Source organism: Ruditapes philippinarum, unplaced genomic scaffold (assembly GCF_026571515.1).
Source record: "Ruditapes philippinarum isolate M1 unplaced genomic scaffold, ASM2657151v2 ctg3001_1_1_1_1, whole genome shotgun sequence".
Lineage (NCBI taxonomy): Eukaryota > Metazoa > Mollusca > Bivalvia > Venerida > Veneridae > Ruditapes > Ruditapes philippinarum.
Window position 1 is genome coordinate 1 of NW_026858206.1, and position 24,970 is coordinate 24,970.

The window sequence follows — 24,970 nt, forward strand, 5'->3', positions numbered from 1 at the left end:
CAAATTAGGTGCTGGAAGTGTATTGATCCAAGAAGACAACAATGGTGTTGACCATCCTGTTTGTTACTTTTCTAAAAAGTTTAATGAACATCAGAAAAATTACTCTACTATAGAGAAAGAGTGCCTTGCTCTTATTCTTGCTATTCAGCATTTTGAAGTTTATCTAACTTCTTCAAAGTTGCCTGTTGTTGTCTTTAGTGATCACAATCCCCTCACTTTCTTGCATAAACTTAAAAACAAAAATCAAAGGTTGTTGAGGTGGAGCTTGTTTTTGCAAGAATATAGTCTTGACATAAGACACATTAAAGGGAAAGATAATTTGATCCCTGATGCACTTTCACGTGTCTAAAACTGTTATTTTCAATATTTTAAATTTAACATTTATATGATATGATTTTTTTTTGTTGTTGTTGTTGTTTGCTATTGTTTATAATACACATATATATGAATGTATAAAATTGTTTAACATTTCTCCTATGTTATTCGTAAGTTACATTGTTTGGATTTATGTAAAAGAAATATTCATTTCATTCATATTTCTTTTTCTTGAAGAGGGGAAGTGTTATGTATGCAACATATTACATGTATATAATTTATATCTGACCAGTTGGTATTTCCAATATTATCATTGTTCTATTTTTAGAACATTAACTACATGTATGTACTAGAACTTTCTTAACTGTTGTAGAAAACTCATGCATTATATTTAGATAGAAACTTCTGGAATGTTCTTTATTGTTGAAGTTGCTAGATTATGATTACTTTAGAACATAATAGACTTTTCTGGAATTTTCTTAGTTAATATATATAAAGTGACATTTTTCATTACTTTTACCTTTTATGTCATCAGTGATCTTTTTAGTCATCAGTTACCTTTTAAGTCATCAATATATTTGGAGTATTTTTCAACTTGGATATTGAGTGATTTATTGGAGCTTGGATTATTTAATAATAGTTAAAATTATTCTAGTGGATTTTATTGTGGGAATTTATTCTAAAGTGTTCTTGGATTTTACTATGATTTAACTGTGCTATTCAAAAGGGGATCATTCCAGGATCAGACTACATATTTGAAATTTACATTTTTATTTGGACTTCAGGTATTTGTAAACATAATTTGTTATTTTATTTTTTCTTTAATAATTTTCTGTAATAAATCTGTTATTGTTACAAGTTTGTTGCTGGCTTTTCTTTCTCGTTACGCCTGGCTCGTAACAAGATTATCAAAGTTCACATATGTAGCATAATCAGCATAGCGACAGGCACAGTTTTTTTAAATTATTAGCCATGTATCATTTCAGGGTACAGTAAATACAAGTTAAGCCATTTATCATTCCAGGGTACAGTAAATTCAAGTTAAGCAATTTATCATTTCAGGGTACGGTAAATTCGAGCATTTATGGGCTTGTTGGAACTTGGGCTCTACCGACGGAAAGAAGCCGATTTCTTGGAATATGTTGGTTTGGTAAGAGAAATAAGCATATATAAGTGATTAAGATTGAACAATGCTTTATACAGTCACAGACGCCAACCTGAGCTGATTGATGTCATGTCAAACAAAGCATCATATAAACTATTTTATAGCATTTTCCTCACCATTTCTAGTTTTATTTCAAATAATATTATACTAACACAAATGTAGTTTCATATCTTCAAATCCTTATTTAGTCATATCCTCATACAATCAGATTTCATACCATTATATATTTTTTCCATCAACTCTCTATACCATCATATCCTCAAACCATCATATTTTCGAACTTTAATTTCCTCATTCCATAATATTTTCAAACCATTATATCATTTAACCATCAAATTCTTATACCATCACATCCTTATACATGTACCATCATATCCTAACACCATTTTTATATGCCCGAAAGAATTTCGGGCATATTATGTTATACCCCCTGGCGTCCCTCCGTCTGTCTGTCCGTCCGTCCGTACGTCCGTCCGTTAGCAATTTGGTTTCCGGAGCATAACTTAAGTTCCATTTGGCCCACCATATTCAAACTTCATAGGATGATTGTCCATATTGGGTAGAAGACCCCTATTGATTTTGGGGTCACAAGGTCAAAGGTCAAGGTCACTATCACCTTAAAACTGAAAACAGTTTCCGGAGCATAACTTAAGTTCCATTTGGCCCACAGTGTTCAAACTTCATAGGATGATTGTCCATATTGGGTAGAAGAACCCTATTGATTTTGGGGTCACAATGTCAAAGGTCACTATAACCTTAAAACTGAAAACAGTTTCCGGAGCATAACTTAAGTTCCATTTGGCCCATAGTGTTTAAACTTCATAGGATGATTGTCCATATTTGGAAGAAGACACCTATTTATTTTGGGGTCACAAGGTCAAAGGTCAAGGTCACTATCACCTAAAAATTGAAAACAGTTTCCGGAGGATCACACAAGTTCCATTTGGCCCACAATATTCAAACTTCATAGGATGATGGTCCATATTAGGTAGAAGACCCCTATTGATTTTGGGGTCACAAGGTCAAAGGTCAAGGTCACTATTACTTTAAAACTGAAAACAGTTTCCATATCCTAACTTATGGTCCATTTTGCCCACAGTGTTCAAACTTCATAGGATGATTGTCTATATTGGGGAGAACACCCCTATTGATTTTTGGGTCACGAGGTCAAAGTTCAAGGTCACTAATACCTTAAAACTGAAAAACAGTTTCCGGATCATAACTTAAGTTCCATTTGGCCCACAATATTCAAACTTCATAGGAGGATTGCTATTTGAATGAAGTAATACTTTATTATATCCCATGTCTTACAAATGCTTCATCCTTACTAAAAAAACAAAACACTTTCGGGCATTTTAGTATGTAATCATATCATCACTTTAAATCTAAAAAAGTAATTATTATATGTACATAATAACAAAATATATATCATATTTAATGTAAAATTTAAAAATATACCATTGTATTGTCATTGTAATTATTATATCACCAAAGTACCTTTTAATTACACGTTATGTTTTCATATTTTCGCTTAAAATTTACCATATTGCTCTAAAGATACCAGTACCCTATAAATAGTATGAAGTAACAATATGATATCCAGCTAGAACTCCATTCATTTATGTTTTATACAGACAATTATTACTTCAGTATATATTTTTAAAATTTTCTATCAGGGAACCACCTGGGTGCAATTATCGGTCTCTCGACTTCAGGACTTCTTTGTGTCTATGGCTTTGATAATGGTTGGGCATCAATATTTTATATACAAGGTAAACAACATAATTATTTCTTTTGTCAGCTTAAGAGTATTAAAACAATAAATAGTTTTTATCAGCAGCTTTTATACCCTTAAAGCTGCACGCTTCCAGATGAGCCAAAATATTTATAGAAAATCAAACTTGAGAAAAATGTATTAAGATTTTAAGAAAAGTAAAATAATACAAGATACAATTAATGACTTACATGTTTTGTGCAATGAATGAATTATTTCGCAGTATTTATCAACGTAATTATCCTGCGTTTCTTGTACAGTAACGGCTATTTTTGTGTGCAAATTTTGACATCTTTTTGGTGATTCACGTGACTTAAAAGTGCCGTTTGCAATGTATAAGATACTTTTTTGGTTCATTTGAATTTGAATACATTTTCAAAATTTTCATGAAAATTAGCATGATTCTGGAGGCATGCTGCTTCAAAGAAAAACTCAATTTTCGTTTTAAATAGCAGGAGGTTAAAGGTAATGATATTTACATTTTATCAACCTTTTACTCTAAATGTAGTTGTTCCATACTTTTGAGTTTTCATCATTATTCTAGTGGGTTATTATACAATGATACTTGTTCCGCGATTCCGTAAAATGACACAAATTATGTGAAATGTTTGACAGGTACTTTGACGTTAATATTTGTTGGCTGCTGGTGGTTTCTGGTCTTTAGTTCGCCAAAAAATCATCCGAGAATATCGTCTGTGGAAAGAAATCTGATTATTAAACACGTTCCACAAGACACACAAACTGATAGAACGAAAAAGGTAAATACGTCTCGAGAACAAAATTAAAATAGATTTTACATTTTAAGCAGATATACTAGTTTTTAGTTATGCAGAGTTTCGTCCAGGAATTTGGAGTTAAGTATGTAGCTTTGTCGAAAATTAAAATTTTCATACTGTAATTTGTTTCTGAGAAACATAGATCCGACATTTCAAAGTGAACTTTTTGTGCAAATGCTAGTAATTTGCAGTGTGCATAGTATCTACATGGGTTTGCTGAAATGATGTTTTAAACATATTCATACATGTCTCAATTATGATGTTTAACGTAAACGTGTGCTTCCATGATTATCACACGTCTTTGCCTGTTCGTGTTTAATTTTGAAATATGCGATTCAAATTAGGCGAAGATGGTAGCTTGAACTTACCACTGACGTTAATGGAAATGCAGCTAAAAATAAACAAACATGATGTTTCAATAAACCTTTTCAGAAAACTGATGTACCCTGGAAAAGTATCCTAAGCTACTTACCCGTTTACATGGTGTTTTTATGCCACGTGTGCGACACATGGACGTTCTACCTACTTGTTACGTGCCTTCCATTGTTTCTGAAAGAAATTCTGCAATTTGATATAGAAAGTGTAAGTATTTCACTGTATTGGTACTGCTTTAATTCAACTACCTGTGTTGGAGAGGACATTGAGTGTCTTGTGTTATATGGTCCTTTATTTTTAAGTTCAGTAGTACTATAAAATAATCTGAATTTTAAAAGAGATCATTAGAGAAATCTCAGATTCTGGACCGTTGTAAGTCGATTTTTTTTCAAAATAAAATTCCTTGCTAAATTAGTTTGTCTAGACCGTTGATGGTTGGGTTTGAAGTAACAGCGGCATTAGCAATGTCATATGGCGACCACCAAGCTTTACTGAGTTAAAAATGTCATCTGGTTGAGATCGCCCAATCGACGGACGGCGCCCGGGTGATGTTTTTTTCGGATCGGACGATTGTTTTTAATACAAAACATCGTCCAGTTTTACAGGCACCCGGGCGGACATCGCCCGGCTCCGCCCGGTCATCGGCCGGGTCCTGTCCTGCGTCCGAGTAGGCACGAGTTGGCAAACGAGTGTCGCCCGGTACCCGGACGATTTATGCACAGGCACCGGGTGGTCATCGTATTGTCGTTCGGCGATCTGCGACCTGAGGTTTTGTAATTGCGGCTAGAAATTTTTGTAGTTGCCTAAAAACGTATCTGTGAATTCTTTTGGATTGAACATGAACTTAATGTCGAGCAAGAACGTCTACGCGTGTAAGTATTAAAAAAAGGCAAACTACAAATGTTGCATTATTTGATTGGTCTTCATCTTGCCTTTATCAACTGCCTTCTTTGCTGGACTGATTATTAAAAGAATATCATAAAATGCCCACGCGGTGATCGTCCGATCCATTGATAAATCGCACAGACGCCGTCAAGATATCAACTGTAACATCATTTCGGAAAAAAAACCCGCCGACAGATTCATGCATGACCACGCAAAGTATCATATTTATAATGGCCGGCGTTCGCGAAATCGTCAAAGCCGATGATGTTGTAAAAATCGTTAAATCGGCTGACGGCCGTTTAATTTGAGACCGAGGTATTACTTATTCGTGGGATCTCGTTGAAATGACTTAATATCTCGTTTCCACAACTTAGCTATCTCGTTTCCAACGAGATGTTTCCCGTGTATATCATAAAATTTGATTCAATATATGTACTCTTTGAATGAGTGTCTGTGAAATCGAAAAAAAAGAGTGGCTTCACAAGATTAATTTATATAGGTATACTGTTTCAAATAGCTACAATGTATATTATTTTGTTTTTGTTTCAGAATGGACTTTTCTCATGCTTACCCTACCTTAGTTACATGATTGGAATAGCGGTTGCTGGAGTAGGAGCAGATCTCGCCCGCTCGTGGAAAAATACTTCAATAACTACAATAAGAAAGGTCTTTCAAATAACAAGTAATAGCCGTATATTTCGATAATATCACTTTATTCATAATTCAAACATTCGGTAAAAACGGACTAAATCCATGTTTTATAGTTGTTAATTTCGTCTGATAATTGATTCAAATACTTTTTAACTGCTAGAATCGGTACTAAATTATTCTTAAGGCGGTGCTAAGTGGCATAAGAATTCTTGGAACAGAATCAGTGTCTTAACTGTTTAACATAACTTTAATTCCTTGTCAATTATGTTCTTTAAACCAAATCAGGTAATACATTACTTCAGTAAACCTGCTTGAATTTCATTTCAAAATTATTTCAAGGTTTCGCTGGTGTGGCTATATTTATTTTAATCCCGGGACACTTGACATGTGAATATAGATATGTAGTGATCACGTGCTTCAGTTTATGCACGTTTTTTGAAGCAATTGGCATTTCAGGCGGACACCTGCCAAATATAGTAGATATAGCGCCCAGGTAATGTAATTGTAAATCACATTTTCTAAATTTAAGAATAAGAACACAGATAAACAAGGCAAGGTGACTTTCACAGAACGCAGCCCCCGATACAACCTAGTCACCCAACAGGTCACCCAGAAGGCACCGAACCAAAAACCAGAAGAGAATACAAGGGTGGTGAAAAGAGTGGAGGGATATGTAAAAAGTGAATGAAAATAACTTTATTCATTATAGCTATGTAGTTTATTCCTTGAACGCTGGTGTTGATATAAGAATTTCTTGTACCAGCAAAATTGAGCTTGAAATAGACCACCCTTCACTCTTTCTCCACCTGACAATATAACATTATGTTGCAGTATTATTAATCTTAAAAAAGTTTAATTAAAAATTTACAGTCCTAATAATTGCTTAGTCGTTGAAACAAATAGTTGGGGATTGTAAATCCCTTATTAATTTATTGACGCGAACCCGTTTCGAAGTAAAATTCAAAAGATTAACATCATTTGTGAAAATGAAACTAATGGGTTTCTTATTGAATGTATATTTTTAAGTGCTGACTTTTTAAAAATAAGGTTAATATTTTGGCTGAATGATTATGTTAGTTTATATTGATTTACCTTTTTCAAACAGGTATTCGTCCTCTTATATTCGCTGTATTCAAACACTAAATTGCAAAAATTCCTGTATAATGCACCTATTGCAGTTGGAGAGATTACAAATCTGTAGTTAATACATGAAATAAAAATGTTTCTTTCATGAGACGTAAGCACTTAATTTGAATTGCTTGTATATGGATCATAAACAGAAGAATTTTAAACTATCTGAAAATGATTTATTTTTTACAAAAATATTAATAAATCTAAAAATGAATTAAAAGAAGAAGTCATAATTAATCAAAACATAAATGCATGTTTAAGATTGAATAATATAATCTAAATATTTTAATCAAATCTATAAAACAGATAAATTTTCGTGATAATCAGTTAGTGGGTAACGCAGTTATCATGTCAAAAAGAAGTACAGAACGCCAGTAACGCACTGATTTTAAACAAAAAAAACCTGACAAACAAAATTTCAAATGAGAAATATAATTATCTTGAACATGTTATATGATTTCAGGGTACTAGTGAAGAATGGAGGATTGTATTTTATATAGCCTCGGGTGTCGCCGTGTTTGCAGCAATAATGTACGGTATATTTGGAAACAGCGAACTGGCACCATGGGCGAGAGGAGCAGATGGTGATCTTGAAATGGAAGTCAAACTGTCAAAGGAAGCGCTTACCAAATGTTAAGATGAAGCTGTGGCAATATTAGACTAGAAAAATGACATATCAACCGCAGACCTGTGTGATTTTATTTTATCTGTCAAGATATGTGTGTCAAAGCGGAGCTACAAGGCCAGATTTTCAATTTCTTTGGTTACTTTTTACATTAAAAGAGAATAAATGAGTCGCAGTGATAAAACATTTTTTTTAAATGATTGTCTTTTTTCAGAAAAAAATTATTGGATTATTTGCATTGATCGTGTGTGTGTGTGTGTGCGTGTGCGTGTGTGTGTGCGTGTGTGTGTGTAAAAATAGCTTAGCTCATACGGAAGATGATGGTGTGTGTGTGTGCGTGCGTGTGCGCGTGCGTGCGTGCGTGCGCGTGTGTGTGTGCGTGTGTGTGTGTGTATGTGTGTGTGTTTGTGTGCGTGTGACATGCTCGATTTATCGAAGGAATCGTTAGACACACAGGGCAGTGGATATTGGCCCACTGTAGATTTTCCCTGATTATGAAAATTTTGCCGGAGTATAGTCTTAAGTCCATATGTTAGTGAAAAATGTAGTATGATATTAAGCAGGGAAAGACATTTTCACAAGGAAATTTCACCAGACATGATTTAGATTTTATGAGAAAATTATGAGAAAGATTAATAAAAACCAACAAGAGATTATACATGTATTCCAATAATCAGCACGGGTAGTGAGTGTCTTAACATACATGTATATAGCATTCAAATTACAATATATACGAAAAACAGAGTTGTAGCATCACGAAATTTTACATTCGAACTGCAAACCATCAAAATTGGATATAAATTGTACACATTATCTCTCCACTATTGTTTGAGATATTTGTTTGAAATAAATTATCAAAACTATCGAGTTCCCTCTTTTGATTAACTAAATAGCATGCCCTAACAAAGGCATTAATTCAAACAAATACCACCCCCATTGACATTTCCTTTCTCGAAAGTGCCTCAAATTTCCTTTGTCATTTTTATTATTCCTGGTGGTCGTATTTTCTGGGTTTCTTTATAAAAATAAAAACATTTTAGTAAAGAAAAAACACATAAGTTATTATAGATAGTTTACAGTTGAAATACGGAAAATGTGTTTCACTGCTGTAGAAAATATTTTTTTACTGTGAAAATACGCATATCTTTCAAAATTTTATGGAAAGGGCATAAAAATAGTGAAGATCAGGCGACAAATTGGCTGCTTACAAGTAAGCATAGAGGTAACCAATTCATCTGGACCAACACCACTAAGGAAGTTAGCTAATTAGATATATATACTGTTTTGTAAAGTTTGTAACTTTTAACCAACTTTATAATTTACATACATTTTCATGTAAATATATCTTGCAAAAAAAGTCCATGCATCTGTGATAAACCATTTTCTCTTGTGTTTACGGATGAGAAATTGATCTCTGCTTATTTTTCCCGTCACATCAGAATCGTACACTTTCACATGGATTTTATTTATATGTTAAAAAATTTCAAGAAATTATTATGAAGCAGTTGCAATCTATTATTATAAATGCTGGTTTCCCACCGCTTTGATAACATTCTTTCGATTTACATAAACAGAACAAGCGTGGAATGGCATTTCATGAAATCATACGTACACATGAATAATCAACTGCAAAGTAAATGGTCACTTTTACAATTGTGCCGACCTCAATCTCGTACTTTTTATGCAGACTTATCTATATATATCAACATACAAATCTTGAACAACCGGAATGCAGGTGTGTATAATTCAACGGCTCGTGCACACTACGCGCTCAGAATGGGGCGCTTTTTCTCGTCTTCGTGGTTTCAGGCTTGTCAGTAACTGTTGAACCTGACGTCCTGGAGACAACTACAATGGAATTGATCCATATAAGTGTAAGGTTTCATTTTCTTTTCTCAATTGTTGATTTAATATTCATATCAACATTACTTATATGTAACCACTCATATTAGAAAATTGCTCAATATTTATCAATATTTTACACACCTCCTCTATTGTTTGTGGCAGGTCTATATTTTTCGGATAGACATGTTTAAACAAAAGAAAGTCCGTTATGAGGTCTATCTTTTGCACGTGCACAGGTCTGTTATAGTCAGACAGACCCGGTCATGAAATACACGTGAAAAAATAGACCTGCCAATGCGCAGACAAAGAAAACATGAAATGAAATCAAAGAATAAAAATTGAAATTAAATGTAAATGATTGTCAAAATGTTCATGTCTAACAAAATCGGGATGCATTTTTTAAACAAAATAATGTTTATTAAATGCACTAAGCAATTATTCCAGCATCCCTATATTAAATCTTTGAATACAAAATAATGGAAATCATCACCGTTGTCGGTGCATATTTATTGTGTAAGTTTGCAATATTTCATATTTGATGACTCCTCTCGGCTGAAATTTAAAATAATGTTATTGTATTTTTTTGATCGCAGATCAGGAAAAACAATGCTGCCATTTAATCTCAGGACCAGCGCTTCCCGACTAACCTAACAACAAGTAGTCCCCAAAAGAGTTAAAAAAAGAAATATTTGATTGTGTTACAAGTATCCAACATTCTACAAGGCATTCAAAGTTTAAAATAGCTTTGGCTTATAGAATGACAATGAATGCACAATCACAAATTACGCGGATGAATATCATTTTAATCAATTTCTCGGCTATTTCCGTTAAGCTCCGGATTATTGTGATCGGAATTAAACACTCCCTAAATGCACATTTGTTATCTAGACTTTCTGAAAAATGACTGTAAGACAGGGACGAATTTGGTCAGTCGACAATCGATAATCAATATTTACTTATAAGTTAAGCACTCGTTCCACGTAAACAAAATGCTATTTTAGCGATGTCGATTACCGAAGACTTCAGCGCGTATTACACATGAAAACCTGACTGTCGAGTACTGAAATATATACATGTCAGACTGTTTTGGCGAGAAAATTTTCGCTTAATTATTTAAATAAGTGTTTAACAACAGATTTACCGTGAACAAAATACCTCGAGATTAATACGGATGGAAATTCTAAATTTGAAATCATTTGGTTTTATTCAGACCTGTTCGTATAATTTAACACGCTCGTTTAGGGTGTTACAGGTCTGGGGGTTCAAATCCCAGTCGACGCAACAAATGTTTATATTTTTCTTAGCGATTTTCACATTCTTTCTAAAGGTAGACCATGGGTTATACTATACCTCCTATTTAAAGAGTTCAAATTTTCTTTCCTTTTTTATGGGTATATCTCAGATCCCTTATGGAAGAAAAAAGTGTTTGATTTTGATTACCGGTATACAATTATTGTAGGTAATTATTTGCTTAATAATGCCAATTTGATAGCAAATATGATACCAGATATTTTCAAAGTTTAATTAAATAAAAAACTACACGATTAAAGTATTTTATATTTCACATAACCAACCAAGAATAGTTTATATAATTTGGGCAAACTTTGAAAACATCTCCTCATTTGCTCGTGTAATTTGTTACCTGAATGGCATTATTTGTTACAGATCCATCAACATGGCCATCCCCCACCGAATGTGTTTGCTCATTGGAAGAATGTATATGTAGTAGAGCGGAATAATTCCATTTTAAGATGTATTTTGGTAATGAAAACTGATGGCTATAGTGATTACAGATTTGAAACCTATGTGAATACTGATAGCTTAAAATAACAAAGGGCAATTACTGAAAAATAATGCAGGGTATGTTATCATTCTTGTGTGCTGCATCCCTCCTCAGTAAAATCCATCCACCTATGAAGTTTCAAGTTGATACCTCAAATACTTTTTGAGAAAAAAATTGAATTGAAAAATTAAGTATGAAAAATAACAAAGGGCAATAACACAACAATTATAAAAGGTAGATTTATCATTCTTGTGCAGTGCACACCTCCTGAGTGAGATCTATGCACCTATGAAGTTTCATTTTGATATCTCAAAGGCTTTTTGAGTTATGCTCTGGTCAAAAATTAATTTTGAAAAATAACAAAGGGCAATAAATCAAAAATAATGCAGGGTAGAGTTATCATTCTTAAGCACTGCACTCCTCCTCAATGAGATCCATCCATCTTTGAAGTTTCAAGTTGATACCTCAAATACTTTTTCAGATAAGCTCTGGACAAAATAGCATGAAAAAAAAAACAAAGGGCAATAACTCAAAAATTATATAGGGAAGAGTTATCATTCTTGCGTATAACATTCCTCCTCAATAAGATCTATCCACCTATGACATTTCATGTTGATATCTCAAACACTTTTTGAGTTATGCTCAACTCAGTTGAAAAATTAGGTATGAAAAATAACAAAGGGCAATAACTCAAAAATTATGAAAGGTATTGTTATCATTCTTAACTTCAAATACTTTTGAGATAAAGTCTGGACAAAATAGAATGAAAAATAACAAAGGGCAATAACTCAAAAATAATGCAGGGTAGAGTTATCATTCTTAAGCACTGCACTCCTCCTCAATGAGATCCATCCACCTATGAAGTTGATACCTCAAATACTTTTTCAGATAAGCTCTGGACAAAATAGCATGAAAAAACAAAACAAAGGGCAATAACTCAAAAATTGTATAGGGAAGAGTTATCATTCTTGTGCACAACATTCCTCCTCAATAAGATCTATCCACTTATGACATTTCATGTTAATATCTCAAACACTTTTTGAGTTATGCTCCACTCAGGTGAAAAATTAAGTATGAAAAATAACAAAGGGCAATAACTCAAAAAATTATGAAAGGTAGAGTTATCATTCTTGTGCACTGCACACCTCCTGAGTGAGATCTATGCACCTATGAAGTTTCATGTTAATATCTCATAGGCTTATGGAGTTATGCTCTGGACAAAAATCAATTTTGAAAAATAACAAAGGGCAATAACTCAAATATCATGCAAGGTAGAGTTATCATTCTTGTGCACTGCACTCCTCCTCAATGAGGTCTATCCACCTATGAAGTTTCAAGTTGATAACTCAAATACTTTTAGAGATATGCTCCGGACAAAAATGTCGGACGGAAGGACGGACGGAATGTCGGACGGACGGAGACTATTTTTATATCCTCCGCCGAAATTTTTCGGCGGGGGATAATTAAGAAAAAAAATACACGAAAGGTTATACATGTAACTATCTATTTTGCTAATATCTACAATATTTCTGTGTTATAAATGGTTCCTTACGATGCGTTATCATGATCGACTGATATTTGTTCTTGACGCATTTGCAATTAGTTACTGGTATGGTGAAAAGCAGTTTCAATAAGTGAACTGTTAACTACATCATACTTAAATCATGCTTATAGTCATAGCATTCGAAAATTGATAATAGGGAAGACAGTTCTAATTCCATGTACTGATTTAGTGAAATTTAGAAGACAATTTTATCTAAATCGACATGACTGTGTTTTCTTTTTCAGTAAAATAGTAGTGGTGTGTGTGTGTGTGTGTGTGTGTGCGTGCGTGTGCGTGTGCGTGTGCGTGTGCGTGTGCGTGTGTGCCGTTTAGTATATTGTGTTCATAAATCAGAATGATATATTGTTATATGAATAAAGGTATGTGTAAGGTGTGAAAATTTTCTATATACTTATTAGTGAAATATTAATAAATCTTAATGAAATAAAATGCGTATTTTCATTTTCCGTATTTCACTGTGTTTTTCTTTCACTGGAATGAAACATATTTCCGTATTTTCACTGGTGTGTTACCGGACTACTTTCTTCTAAATTCAACATGAACACAACAATTGAGATGAAGGCTTTCAGGCTTTGAAATTGTAATTTCCAAAATGTATATAATTATCAGAAAAGTCAATTTTTTTCTAAACATACAGGATTTATTATTATCTTGTCTTGTGGTATGAAAATTATCATATTTAACTTTATTTTTCATACCACTCGATAAAAATAAATCCTGTTTTTATAGAAAAACACCCCCTCCCTAATAAAATATAAAAAAAAAAAACATCAAAAGCAAAAACAACAATCCCAACTTTCGCTCGAAAATCGGCTACATTCGACTGTTTTCGTTAGAGCACGGAATAAACATACTCTAAAGAAGATTACTTCAAACGTTCAATGGCTGGACAAATGCAGCGAAAACAAAATACTGTCAAGTATCAAATTGTCACTGATGCGTTATTTTTTTTTTTTTAATTTTTTACTACTTTAGTGAATAAATGCTCTCTAAATCGAAACATATTATTTAAAGAACAAAACGCAACAATTTATTTCTATGCGCGCGTTTAGTTAACATTCTTTAATGCAGAAGACACTGGTGTTTATTTACACTATATACGGTTCACTCACGAAACAAATATTTGTATTATTATTAACACATACATGAACCTGATATATATGTCATTTATTAAAATCTTACCTATCATGAAACGATCACCAAAATGGTTTAATGATCTTATCTAAATCAGACGACTAGTTGCACATTGAAAGAGCCTTACATTATACCAAATAAAACAATAACTTCGGTACAGCCTTTGTATCATCTAAAGATCAGATGTAGATAATGCACATTTAACGTTTTGAAATCCAAACAAGACAGGTTGTCACATAAAGCTTAAATTGAACGTGTGACTTTGGGCAGCAAAGATTACCTCATTAGCTATGTAAGTTCGTATGAAATATGTTTTGATGAAATTTGAATAGAAAAATTTAACTTCATTGTCTATATAAGTGATTGTGTAAGTTTATTTGAAAGAATTTGGACTATAAAATTTCATATCATTAGCTATGCATGTGTTTGTAATAGTTGTTTTGGAGGAGTTCAGGTGGAAAACGTTTAACCACATTGGATATATAAGTTCTTGTATATGTGTATCCGAAGGTACTGGAACGACATAGTTTAACCTCATTGGCTACTTGGCTATGTAAGTGCTCGTGAAAATTAATATTGAAAAAGATCGAGTGGCAAGGTTTAACCTCATTGGTTACGTAAGTGCTCGTGAAAATCAATATTGAATAAGTTCGGACGGCAAAGTTTAAACTCATTGGCTATGTAAGTGCTAGTGAAAATTAATAATGAAGAAGTTCTGACGGTAAAGTTTAAACTCATGGGCTATGTAAGTGGTAATGAAAATTAATATTGGAGAAGTTCTGACGGCAAAGTTTAAACTCATTGGCTATGTAAGTGCTAGTGAAAATAAATATTGAAGAAGTTCTGACGGCAAAGTTTAAACTCATTGGCTATGTAAGTGCTGGTGAAAATTTATATTGAAGAAGTTCGGACAGCAATGCTTAACCTCATAGGCTATGTAAGTGCTAGTGTAAGTTGATATTGAAGAAGTTCGGATGGCAAAGTTTAAACTCATTGGCTGTGTAAGTGCTAGTGAAAATTAATATTGAAGAAGTTCGGATGGAAAAGTTTAAACTCATTGGCTGTGTAGGTGCTAGTGAAAAGTAATATTGAGGAAGTTCGGACGGCAAAGTTTAATCTCATAGGCTATGTAAGTGCTAGTGAAAATTAATATTGACGAATTTCTATTTGCAAAGTTTAAACTTATTGGCTATGTAAGTGCTAGTGAAAGTTGATATTGAAGAAGTTCGGCTGGCAAAGTTTAACCTCATTGGCTATGTAAGTGCTAGTGAAAAATAATATTGAAAAGGTTCGGATGACAAAGTTTAACCTCTTTGGCTGCGTAAGTGATATAGAAAATTAACATTATAGGTTTTCGGACAGCAAGCCTGAATAGCTATGCAAGTGCTAGTGTAAGTTGAAGAAGTTGAAGTTGGAAGAAATGTGAATGACAAAGATAAAACTAATTTGTTATTTCATTGCTTGTGTAAGTAGATATGAAAGAATTTAGACGACAAAGTGCAACATGAATAGCTTTGTAAGCTTTGAAGTGAAATAAAGCGAAAACAAACGTATAATGTACATTGCCTTAACCCGAGAAGGATAATGTCTGGTAAAATGGGATAAAAGATAGGCAATAACGGTAAAGGGGTAACAATAAAACCCGCAAACTCTTTTAGTATACCGCACACTGACACAATATAGCAAATACACTAAAAAGGCTAAAATTCAAACCATATCGCTTTCATAAGTATGAAAGCTTGCCCATGATTGTCTGTGTGAAAGCTCACCAGAAATGATTTCGTATATGGTCACGGTAAGATCTAAAAGCGGAGCGTTATTTCGAGCCAAATTTAATCAGATTGAATTGTCAAGAACACAAAAATAATCTAACGAAGAACAAAAGTGATATTATTCCATTTGATTATTAAAAAGGTCGCCCATTGATACAAACCAGTTATTTTCAAATTTAGACGAATAAGGTTTATTTCCTATGAATTTTATTCTATTTATAAAACATCGATTAATGAAATAGATATCACACACTGGTGCTCAACTTAAAAGATGCATATTCAACCCCAGTTTTAACCGGTAAGGTCCCGTGGTCACGGGAAGCATAAAATGATCATTTCATTACCGTAACACTCCACTATTAAGACACCGTATGGTATCAGTAAATTGCATATTATTTCTTTTATATATGCCATGGAGCTAGATATATATGTGTATGTGAATAAGCGCATAAACATGTTTATGGTTATGTTTTATTGTTCAATCTAGATACGATAACACAAATAGGACCGATTGCATGTTTCAAATTCAAGTTTAATCGATACCATTTGCACAAACTTAGACTTTAACTCGTGTAAATTGTTTACTTAACCCAACTTAATTTTAATTCGAAACCGTAGAAGAAAGGGATGGTTCAAGCATAAGATTGTGAGGTAGGCGAACACTTCTGAACTACAGCATTAACCTGTGAGTGACTGTGAGAAAAAGATTTCTCTGGGGGACAAGGAACCGGGGTTAAATATGACTGGAACATTTATCACGTACAAGTATCAGTAGCTTTGCTGCTACCATATCTGCTTGATGAATGCATTAAATTACAATTCGCTTTTTGGTTATATTTCTTTCTTATACTTGTTTTTACCATTTTTATGAAAAATACCATATGGTTACCCTATTTTCACTATGTAAATAGTTTTTTTTTCCATTTAATTACCATGCTCTTACTTTATAGATAATTAAAATATTTAACATTGAATGGTTACAAGAGTCTTACAATCAAACTACTTGTACTAATAGGTAGGAATATGAATATAAATTGTATATGTACATTATTGAGACTTTTATAAATATACAGTAGATAAAACAAATATTTTCAGTCAGATTCATTTAAAGATGACTTTTATATCAAAAACTCATTTCTTTTATATGACACATCTTTTGATCTATATGTATTTTGATATGTACTATAGACACAACTTAAAAATGCTTTCGGTAATATTACTTATTTTAAGTTTATACATGTACATACAATCATGTCAGCTGCTCTTGTTCTGTTTGTTGAAAATAATAGTTTTACCATTTGTAGTAATTTATATTAAATTTTGATTTTGTAAACACACTATCAAACTTGGACTCTCTTAACTTTTTTATTATATAAAATTGTAAACATTCTTAAAGGAAGAGTGTTTTATTTTTGATATATTTCAGGTCATCAACGGATAGGAAACGATTCTATTTTATTTTTGCTGTTGCTTCTTGCGCTTTGATTTTTGTGGTTCACAAACAAAGGTATTATTTCACGTTCCAAACAACCTTTTTCGGATCAGAATTTAATGACTTGAGAGCAGCAGAAAATGAAACAAGGCCGCACATTTTACTGATTATTGCAGACGACTTAGGATATAATGACGTAGGATACCATGGATCTCGAGTCAAAACTCCAAATATAGACAAGCTAGCGTTGTCTGGTGTTAGACTAGAAAACTACTATGTTCAGCCAATTTGTACGCCTACAAGAGGTCAACTTCTCACCGGAAGACATCAGGTTATTGTTTTATTTGTTTATCATTTTAACATATAACCATTATACATGAGGGTTCTCCGAGGTTAAAAATAAACTGAAACTCAGATCGCAGGTATTTGATTGGCCAGGAACTGATACAGACTACGCACTGACCAATGGACGTCAAGAGGTTTGAGATGGAATTCAGAAAATTAGTTCTATAACTTGTATATCACCGAGGACATTTTCTCAATACTGTATAGTTGAGATTTGCTAATGAGAACAGGGTGTTTCAACATCAATGCTGATTAAGTTCAGCTTTAAGTTGCTTTTATTTTATATTAATTAATGTGCAATTTAATGTGCAATATTAATGTATAATTAAATTCCTCCTTAAGCTCTCTGTTTAAAGAAGGAAACGTTTACAATTTAGCACTTATTTGGCTGAGTAATTTATCTTATAATTTTAGATATACACAGGGTTACAATGGGTACTTTGGCCATCTACACCATTAGGACTAGACTTGGATAGCACCACGATTGCCGATAAGCTGAAAGAGGCTGGTTATGCTACACATATTGTTGGAAAGTGGCATGTTGGCTTTTACAAAAAAGAATATTTACCTACGAATCGGGGTTTCGAAACTTTCTTTGGTTTGTATTTTTTATGTTAATAATCTGTTTATTATAATACATTAATTTGAATTTGCATAATTTTGACCAAATTGCTATTGTACTCGTTATGTATGTATTAAGCATCGTGTCTGTGTTTATCATGTTAAATTATTAAGAGGAAGCATGCTTCGTCTGTCACAAGTTACATCACTTGAGAAAGACTTTGCTGTCTCACATTATAAGTTATCTGCGGGTCAGTACACAAAATGGTACATATTGAAGACTTACGTGTCCGTGCTTCGGTCTTTTCCCACATCAATGTCTAATTGGTATAAGCCAAATGCACTGAATATCTGTATATAAAGTTTTTATAATCACAAATATTTTCAGGTTTCCAATCTGGTCACTCCAATTATTTTACCCATGAAACTGTTGACGAAAACATGAAAGGATACGATTTGATGGAAAATGACAAACCAGCTAATATCTCGAAGTATCTTGGTGTATATTCGACCAATCTCTTTACCGACAGAGTGAAAAGTATCATTCATACTCACGATAAATCAAAGTTAAGTCAGACACATTTAACCCTTATAGGTAGTCTCACTGCAATGCTTTCCCACCAAAAAATCTAACATCGGCCAATAACGTAGCAAATAAATTATTTACAATCATTTATTTATTGCTATGTACTAAATTCCGGTTATGAACGGTTAAAAATATTGAATACCGAAGACGTTCCGGACATGGGCGATTTATTACTATATTGACCGATTTTATAAATTTTAGACGAGAAAACTTTACAGTAAGACTACCTAAATTTACTTGTCCGCCTTAATCTGGATAAAACCATCCACCTTTTTCAGGGAAAGTTTTGAAACATGTATCCACTGAATAGCCAACGGTACAGATCATGATCATACGGCTCGGACCTTGGTCTGCTCTTATTTTATAAGTAGATTGAGTTGCTACTTGCAGGCTTGCAGTTCATAAATAAATAGATTACATTAACATTTTATAAAATAAAAGTCCCTGTAATTGCATTTTAGTACTACCTTCATACAAAATATTCAAATAAATTAATTTTCTATTATTATTATAAATGTTATATCGTTTTTGGATTTCATATTATTCAATATAACGAAAAATTAATTCTTAACATAATATTACGTTTAAAAACAAGAAAATATAAACAGCTCAATTTCAAGATAATTTTTGTTTTAAATCGTGCTAAAACTTTACTTTGTTGAAATAAATATAAAGATAATGAACTTGTAAATCTAAAGGGAGAAGTATAATGTATAAGTTTTGTTAATTATTCTAACCATACTCGACCTATTTATGTCTTCTCATAATCATATAACATTATCTGCCGTAACTATTATACTTTGTATTGCGTTATGTGTCGCAGATTGCTTTGGTTGTCTGTATTGTTGCCCGTTATCTTTATAAAGTAATCTGTCGTGGCTTTTGTAACCTTTATTTAGTAACCTTTTGTATTTCTTTCAAGCTGTTTTGACTAAGCAGTCTGTATCTATCTGTAGTATCTCTTGTAGTATTTATTTTAATATATGTTATATCTAGTGTAACAATTATCTGTTCATCATATTTATTGTAGCTACTGTTTGTCAATTCAATGTTCACTTGCAAACCCACTCTAGTATGAGCCTGTAGGTATACATGATTTAATAATAATAGTATGTGACACACTTTTGTGTGATCTGTTTTGGATATTTTTCTGAATAAACTTATAATAAACTGTTTTATTGGTTAGAGGTTTTTGTACCTTAAAACCACATATAGCTCCTTGCATAATATATCTATCTTTGCAGCCATTATTTGTTTATCTCTCGTATCAAGCTGTTCACGGACCAATTCAGGTGCCTGATCAATATGTTGACCTGTACGACAATACTACAAGCCTAAAACGCAGAAAACATGCAGGTAAGTTAACATCAGATGTCTACCTTTTCTCGTATGTTGTAAAACTTGCAGGAGTACATCTCGAAAACAAACTACATGTGTTTGAGTTATCATTGTTTAATTTGTTTTGCTCTTATCTAGTACAAAACGAGTGAAAACAACTTTTAATGGAATGACAATAAAGTGTGACAGACATTGAAGGTTCCGTGATGACCGCCATATGAACATATCTGCGGATGTTTCAAAATTCAATATTTTACCAGTTCATGTTTTATTTTGTGTTCTGTTTAAGTCGGTGCTAGGGGACGTGGACGGTATCCTACAACTACCACTACCTCCACTGACAGGCTTATCATGCCGAGCCTGAAACATTTTAAATTTTAACGTGTTTGGCTTTCCAAAGAAATTCTGTGTTTCTCTATTTCATAGCAAGAAGATTAACATGATCAACCTTAGAACAATAAACTGAAAATTGAAGCTTAGTTGTTCTTGAGTTTATTGCAATAAATTGCATCTTTACAGCGCTCCCATTGGTTCCAGTCAGATATTAAACAAGTGTCGTGCGATTGACAACTTATGTTATAATTTTCAAGCTTACTCGCATAAAGTTGAATAACTTTTACATCAGCTCTTAAGTTATACCTTAGGCGGTGTGTGGGACTTCTATATTTCTCCTTGGCGCGTTAACATAGAGAAAAACAGAATCCATTGATATAGTCCAACACGGAAAAATGAATGTGTTGAAGGCACGATTTGACTGAGCATGTTCATGAACGGTAGTGGTAATTGCAAGTAACCGTCCACACCCCCTAGCACCTTATAAAGCAGACTTGTAAAAGGAAATCATCAAAGAAAGCATTCGTACCAAATAATTAGTGTTTGAATCATTGAGGATCGCTCAGCAAGACATTATTGTTGTGTGTGCGTGTTTTAGTTCCTTCCGTTCGATCTTTTCCTAAATGAATATTAATGAATCACCCTTAGAACATGTTGCCTGCTTTTTATATTTGTCTTCTGATGTCTTATGCAGTCTTTATAACCTCTAATCCCATTTCAAAATTCTTTTGTTCAGTTCCGCTCATTTTTTTTCTCGTTTACGGCACATGCATGCTATTCCTGGAATGGTACGAAAGTGTCTCATTGAAGGTCCCTTGCGTATAAACGCATCTGCAGATGTTTCTAAATTAAAAAAATTACTATTTTCATATTTAAATGTTGAGTTTTGCATAAGTCAGTGCTAGGGGGCATGGGCCGTAATTTGCATTTAGTTCTTTAGAGATTCTGTTTCTTCAATTTGTTTGTCCAATAGGATTGAATAATTTCAAAATGAATCGCAACACATTCACTTAAGATAATCGGTCAAATAAAACAAATGTTTATAAAAAGTCAAACATCGCGCCGCACCTAAATACTAACGAACTTTAATTTATACAAAATCAAATTTATGGAGTACGTAGTTTCATGTACAATGTTTTTTTTTTGTTTTGTTTTGTTTTGGGTTTTACGTCACATCGACACAGTATAGGTCATATCGCGACGTTCCAGCTTTACTGGTGGAGGAAGACCTCAGGTGCCCTTCCGTGCATTATTTCAGGCACGAACGGGCACCTGAGTAGAACCACCGACGTTCCGTCATGGACAATGTACCAATAGTAATATCACTTTGAATATTACTTTATATAACATCAACATCTGTTTATTACTTTAAATATTACTTTAAATTACATCATTTATGTGTACAAGTTTATATATTAAATGAGTTTGTTTTTGTTTATTTGAAAGGACAAGTATCATGTATGGATGATGGTATTGGAAGTGTTGTCGAGTCTTTAAAGCAAAGTGGAATGTGGGATAACACTGTGCTTATTTTCACAACCGGTATGGTAATAAAAACGTGGTATTATACAAGTTATATCTAACAGCATTGTCTGCCTTACAGGTTTTATTCATATTCAATGAAACAGCAAATAGATTTGTTTGGGGTCTGTAAACTCTCATTTCAAATATGTGTAAAATATAGTTTTCAATTGTATTTCAATGGACATATAACATTAGCATTATTCAGGTTCAATACAAATTAATCTTAGACTAGTGATATCTTCTCATAAAGATAATTTGTAATATTTTAGATAATGGAGGCCAATTAAATGAAGGGAGTAGCAATTACCCGTTGAAAGGTGGGAAAGGATCAATATGGGAAGGGGGTATACGTGCTGCTGGCTTTGTGACTAGTGTGTTGCTGAATGACAAGGTCAAGGGCTCTGTTTCCAAGGAACTTATGCATGTGACAGACTGGTTTCCAACACTTATAAATCTAGCTGGAGGAAATTTAAATGTTACTAAACCTTTAGATGGATTCGACCAATGGAAATCAATTAAGTGAGTTTTTATTTTTAAGTCAACAATGTGACAATAATAATTCATTACGAGCGCTACAACAACAAAAAATCGTCTAAAAATTTATTTTATTTACTTAGTGTACATCAAGAACACAAGTACACCTTAGTATAATTTGTGTAGAACAATTGTTTTTCTTTGAAATTAGAACAGTTTACTTCTAGTTTAAGAGTATTTTGCATCAAATATTAAAAAAACCCAGCTACTTACATGAAATAATTTTAATACACAGACTGGCCTGGCCCTAAACTGTAGCAAAGACTGGTGACTTTCGTTCCCAGAAGAGTAAGGATTAAAATGAAAAAAGAATGGAAAAATATTGGCCTAAATTTCATTTCCTGCTTACGTTAGAGAAATCTTGGAGTTTTACAGTAAATCAAAATCAAAATTTTAAAAATGTGAACGTGTAATTGCATGATTAGGGGAACCCGAATTTGCATGGATTTTCATACAAAAACATGTTTTTTCTAACTATTGATCTCCTTTATTTGCGTTTATATGTAAGCTATAATGTCATAAAGCAAGTTTTGTTTAAATAAAAACATTCGTTAAAATTTTGTTTCTATGTACTTCTGTATTAGTTTAGAAACTTCTATACAATGCTTTTCAATTTTCAGTGGACTGGAGAGAACACCCCGTTCAGAAATCCTCATTGACATCAAGCCCATTAATAAAGAAAAAAATGTTGACAAATATGATAACATATTTAATTCGACGGTACGAACAGGAATCAGGACTGGGCGATGGAAACTTATAACTAGTAAAATAGGTAATTTTGATACAAAACGTTTGTGTTCTGTTTGAGCCATCGTTCCTCCGAATAACCGACCACGTGTTATTGGCTCGTCGCTTCAGCTTATCGTTTCGTCGCTCCGACGTTTTAGGTTCATCAGAGCGATGCAAAGATACGATGGCCAAAACGGAACACCTTTCACAGCGGTATTTCTTTTGAGGATATTTTCATATAAGTAAAGGTTGATAGCCCAATTGTGTTGGGTGTGAAGTAACGCCGACAATGTATATCTGAGAGTAAAGACCAACTAGGAGATCAGCATTAAAGACACGTGACTCCTCCGTTATAGTTTACACTAATAGCCAACTGTCACTATAGCAAAACTCGAACAAAAACGACAAAGCGATTCCAAGTCAGAGAATCGGGTGAATTGTATAAGTTGCTGGTTGTGTGTTCTACTTGCAGTGACCATTGCTTTGTAAAAGTGACTCTACACCCATAAATGTTAGAGACCAGCTACATTTGATTTGAATGATAAGATATTAATCAAAACAAACATCCACAAACTGAGTCTTTGTTAGATAATGAAGCACAATCCAGATGTTATTAACATTTGCATTCCATTTCTTACATATAATACCATGATTACTATTCATACAGTCTTAATAGTATTCAAATTTAAATTTTATGAGCTATTAGGCGGTAAACAAAAAAAATATTTCAACTCTATTATTATAGTTAGCTTCTGTTACATATTTGAATGGTTTGAAATTATCATTTTAGGTAACAACGGAACTAAAGAAAAGCCTGTCTGGTTATTTGATATAGTAAAAGACCCAGTTGAAAGACATAACTTGGCCAATAAGTTTCCAGAACGAGTGGAAAGCATGCTTCAAAGAGTTGAATTTTATCGTCAAAGAATGGTTCCTTGCCCACTGCCTCCCCGAGACAAACGGGCAAACCCAAAGAAGCGGTCAGGTTTCTGGTTACCATGGTTATAATTCAAACATTATGTTCCTAATTGACCTATATATAGTATGTGTTTAAACAACGAACTGATTATTTACTAATAATAAATCTTACTTATCTTATTTTACTTATTTTTTGGTCCAACTGGAGGCATGTCATCAAAGCGGGCCTGTTGATAATTCAATTTGAACATTTGACAATAATTATTTCTACGAAGCATAAAAATAACTGAACACTATTTATTTTCACGAACATGTAATAATTGCATATAATGAATGCCTTTTGTTTCGTATTGAAAGACATATTTTGTACTTCACATATGGGAAAACAAAACTTAGCGAGGGTGGGTCAATATGTAATGCAATATGGTCAATAATTTAACAACAGAGCAAATATTTTATAATTTTCTATTTCAACCTTTTGAAATACTCTCCTCCTGCAGTACAAAAGTTTAGACTTTTAAATTCTAATTTATAAATGCTTAAACATAGACCTCCTTAGGATTATCCTTTAATTGCTACAAAGTGGCCAAACCAAGTCCATTTCTGCTCATTAGTATGACCTGCAAGATGTTTGTTTAGTCTAGGAACGAGAGGAAAGAGGTACAGGTCACAGGGTGCCAAGTCTGGGGAATCCAATTATTTTAGCTCCTTTGTGTGCATTGTGCGCGTCGTCATGCAGAAAATACAGAAAATTGATTTCAGTCGAAGGACAAACTTAATTCGTTTTAAATGTTTTTCAATTTTTCATTACACAACATATCTAGACTACTTATGTGTGACACGACAGCCTCTAGCACATCAGTCTCACTGATTCT

The 24,970-nt window shown here is 33.1% G+C and overlaps 3 protein-coding genes and 2 long non-coding RNA genes across 5 annotated transcripts; all 5 read left to right on the forward strand.

The window, feature by feature from the left end:
• The first annotated feature begins 1,374 nt into the window (after positions 1-1,374).
• Positions 1,375-4,006, forward strand: LOC132752485 (uncharacterized). The gene is made up of 3 exons (XR_009628820.1): positions 1,375-1,465; positions 3,157-3,252; positions 3,870-4,006. It is a non-coding gene; the product is annotated as an uncharacterized LOC132752485 (long non-coding RNA).
• Positions 4,007-4,466: 460 nt separating this feature from the next.
• LOC132752486 (sialin-like) lies at positions 4,467-6,759 on the forward strand. Its single transcript, XM_060742814.1, has 3 exons — positions 4,467-4,612; positions 5,840-5,972; positions 6,281-6,759. Exons 1-3 carry the CDS (start codon positions 4,511-4,513, stop codon positions 6,436-6,438), a joined length of 393 nt encoding a protein of 130 aa, XP_060598797.1. The 5' UTR covers positions 4,467-4,510; the 3' UTR covers positions 6,439-6,759.
• Positions 6,760-7,535: 776 nt separating this feature from the next.
• LOC132752487 (vesicular glutamate transporter 1-like) lies at positions 7,536-7,950 on the forward strand (the record flags this gene model as incomplete). Its single annotated transcript, XM_060742815.1, is given in 1 exon segment — positions 7,536-7,950. A coding segment is annotated over 1 exon segment (174 nt), but the record flags the coding sequence as incomplete, so codon positions are not given.
• Positions 7,951-11,323: 3,373 nt separating this feature from the next.
• On the forward strand, positions 11,324-12,788 carry LOC132752489 (uncharacterized). The gene is made up of 2 exons (XR_009628821.1): positions 11,324-12,031; positions 12,441-12,788. It is a non-coding gene; the product is annotated as an uncharacterized LOC132752489 (long non-coding RNA).
• Positions 12,789-14,209: 1,421 nt separating this feature from the next.
• Positions 14,210-24,275, forward strand: LOC132752477 (arylsulfatase B-like). The gene is made up of 9 exons (XM_060742803.1): positions 14,210-14,315; positions 17,222-17,558; positions 17,987-18,170; positions 18,522-18,698; positions 19,962-20,075; positions 21,837-21,932; positions 22,184-22,433; positions 23,069-23,220; positions 23,968-24,275. Coding segments are annotated over exons 1-9 (1,530 nt in total). The 5' UTR covers positions 14,210-14,313; the 3' UTR covers positions 24,186-24,275.
• Positions 24,276-24,970: the final 695 nt, after the last annotated feature.

What these genes read in the sequence shown, in the direction of transcription:
- LOC132752486 (XM_060742814.1), top strand. Translation starts at nt 4,511, where the DNA reads ATGGTGTTTTTATGCCACGTGTGCGACACATGGACGTTCTACCTACTT. An exon ending in TGCAATTTGATATAGAAAGT is followed by an intron (nt 4,613 to 5,839) that starts GTAAGTATTTCA and finishes TTTTTGTTTCAG; the next exon opens with AATGGACTTTTCTCATGCTT. An exon ending in AAAGGTCTTTCAAATAACAA is followed by an intron (nt 5,973 to 6,280) that starts GTAATAGCCGTA and finishes AATTATTTCAAG; the next exon opens with GTTTCGCTGGTGTGGCTATA.
- LOC132752477 (XM_060742803.1), top strand. An exon ending in AAAACGCAGAAAACATGCAG is followed by an intron (nt 20,076 to 21,836) that starts GTAAGTTAACAT and finishes TTTATTTGAAAG; the next exon opens with GACAAGTATCATGTATGGAT. An exon ending in TGTGCTTATTTTCACAACCG is followed by an intron (nt 21,933 to 22,183) that starts GTATGGTAATAA and finishes GTAATATTTTAG; the next exon opens with ATAATGGAGGCCAATTAAAT.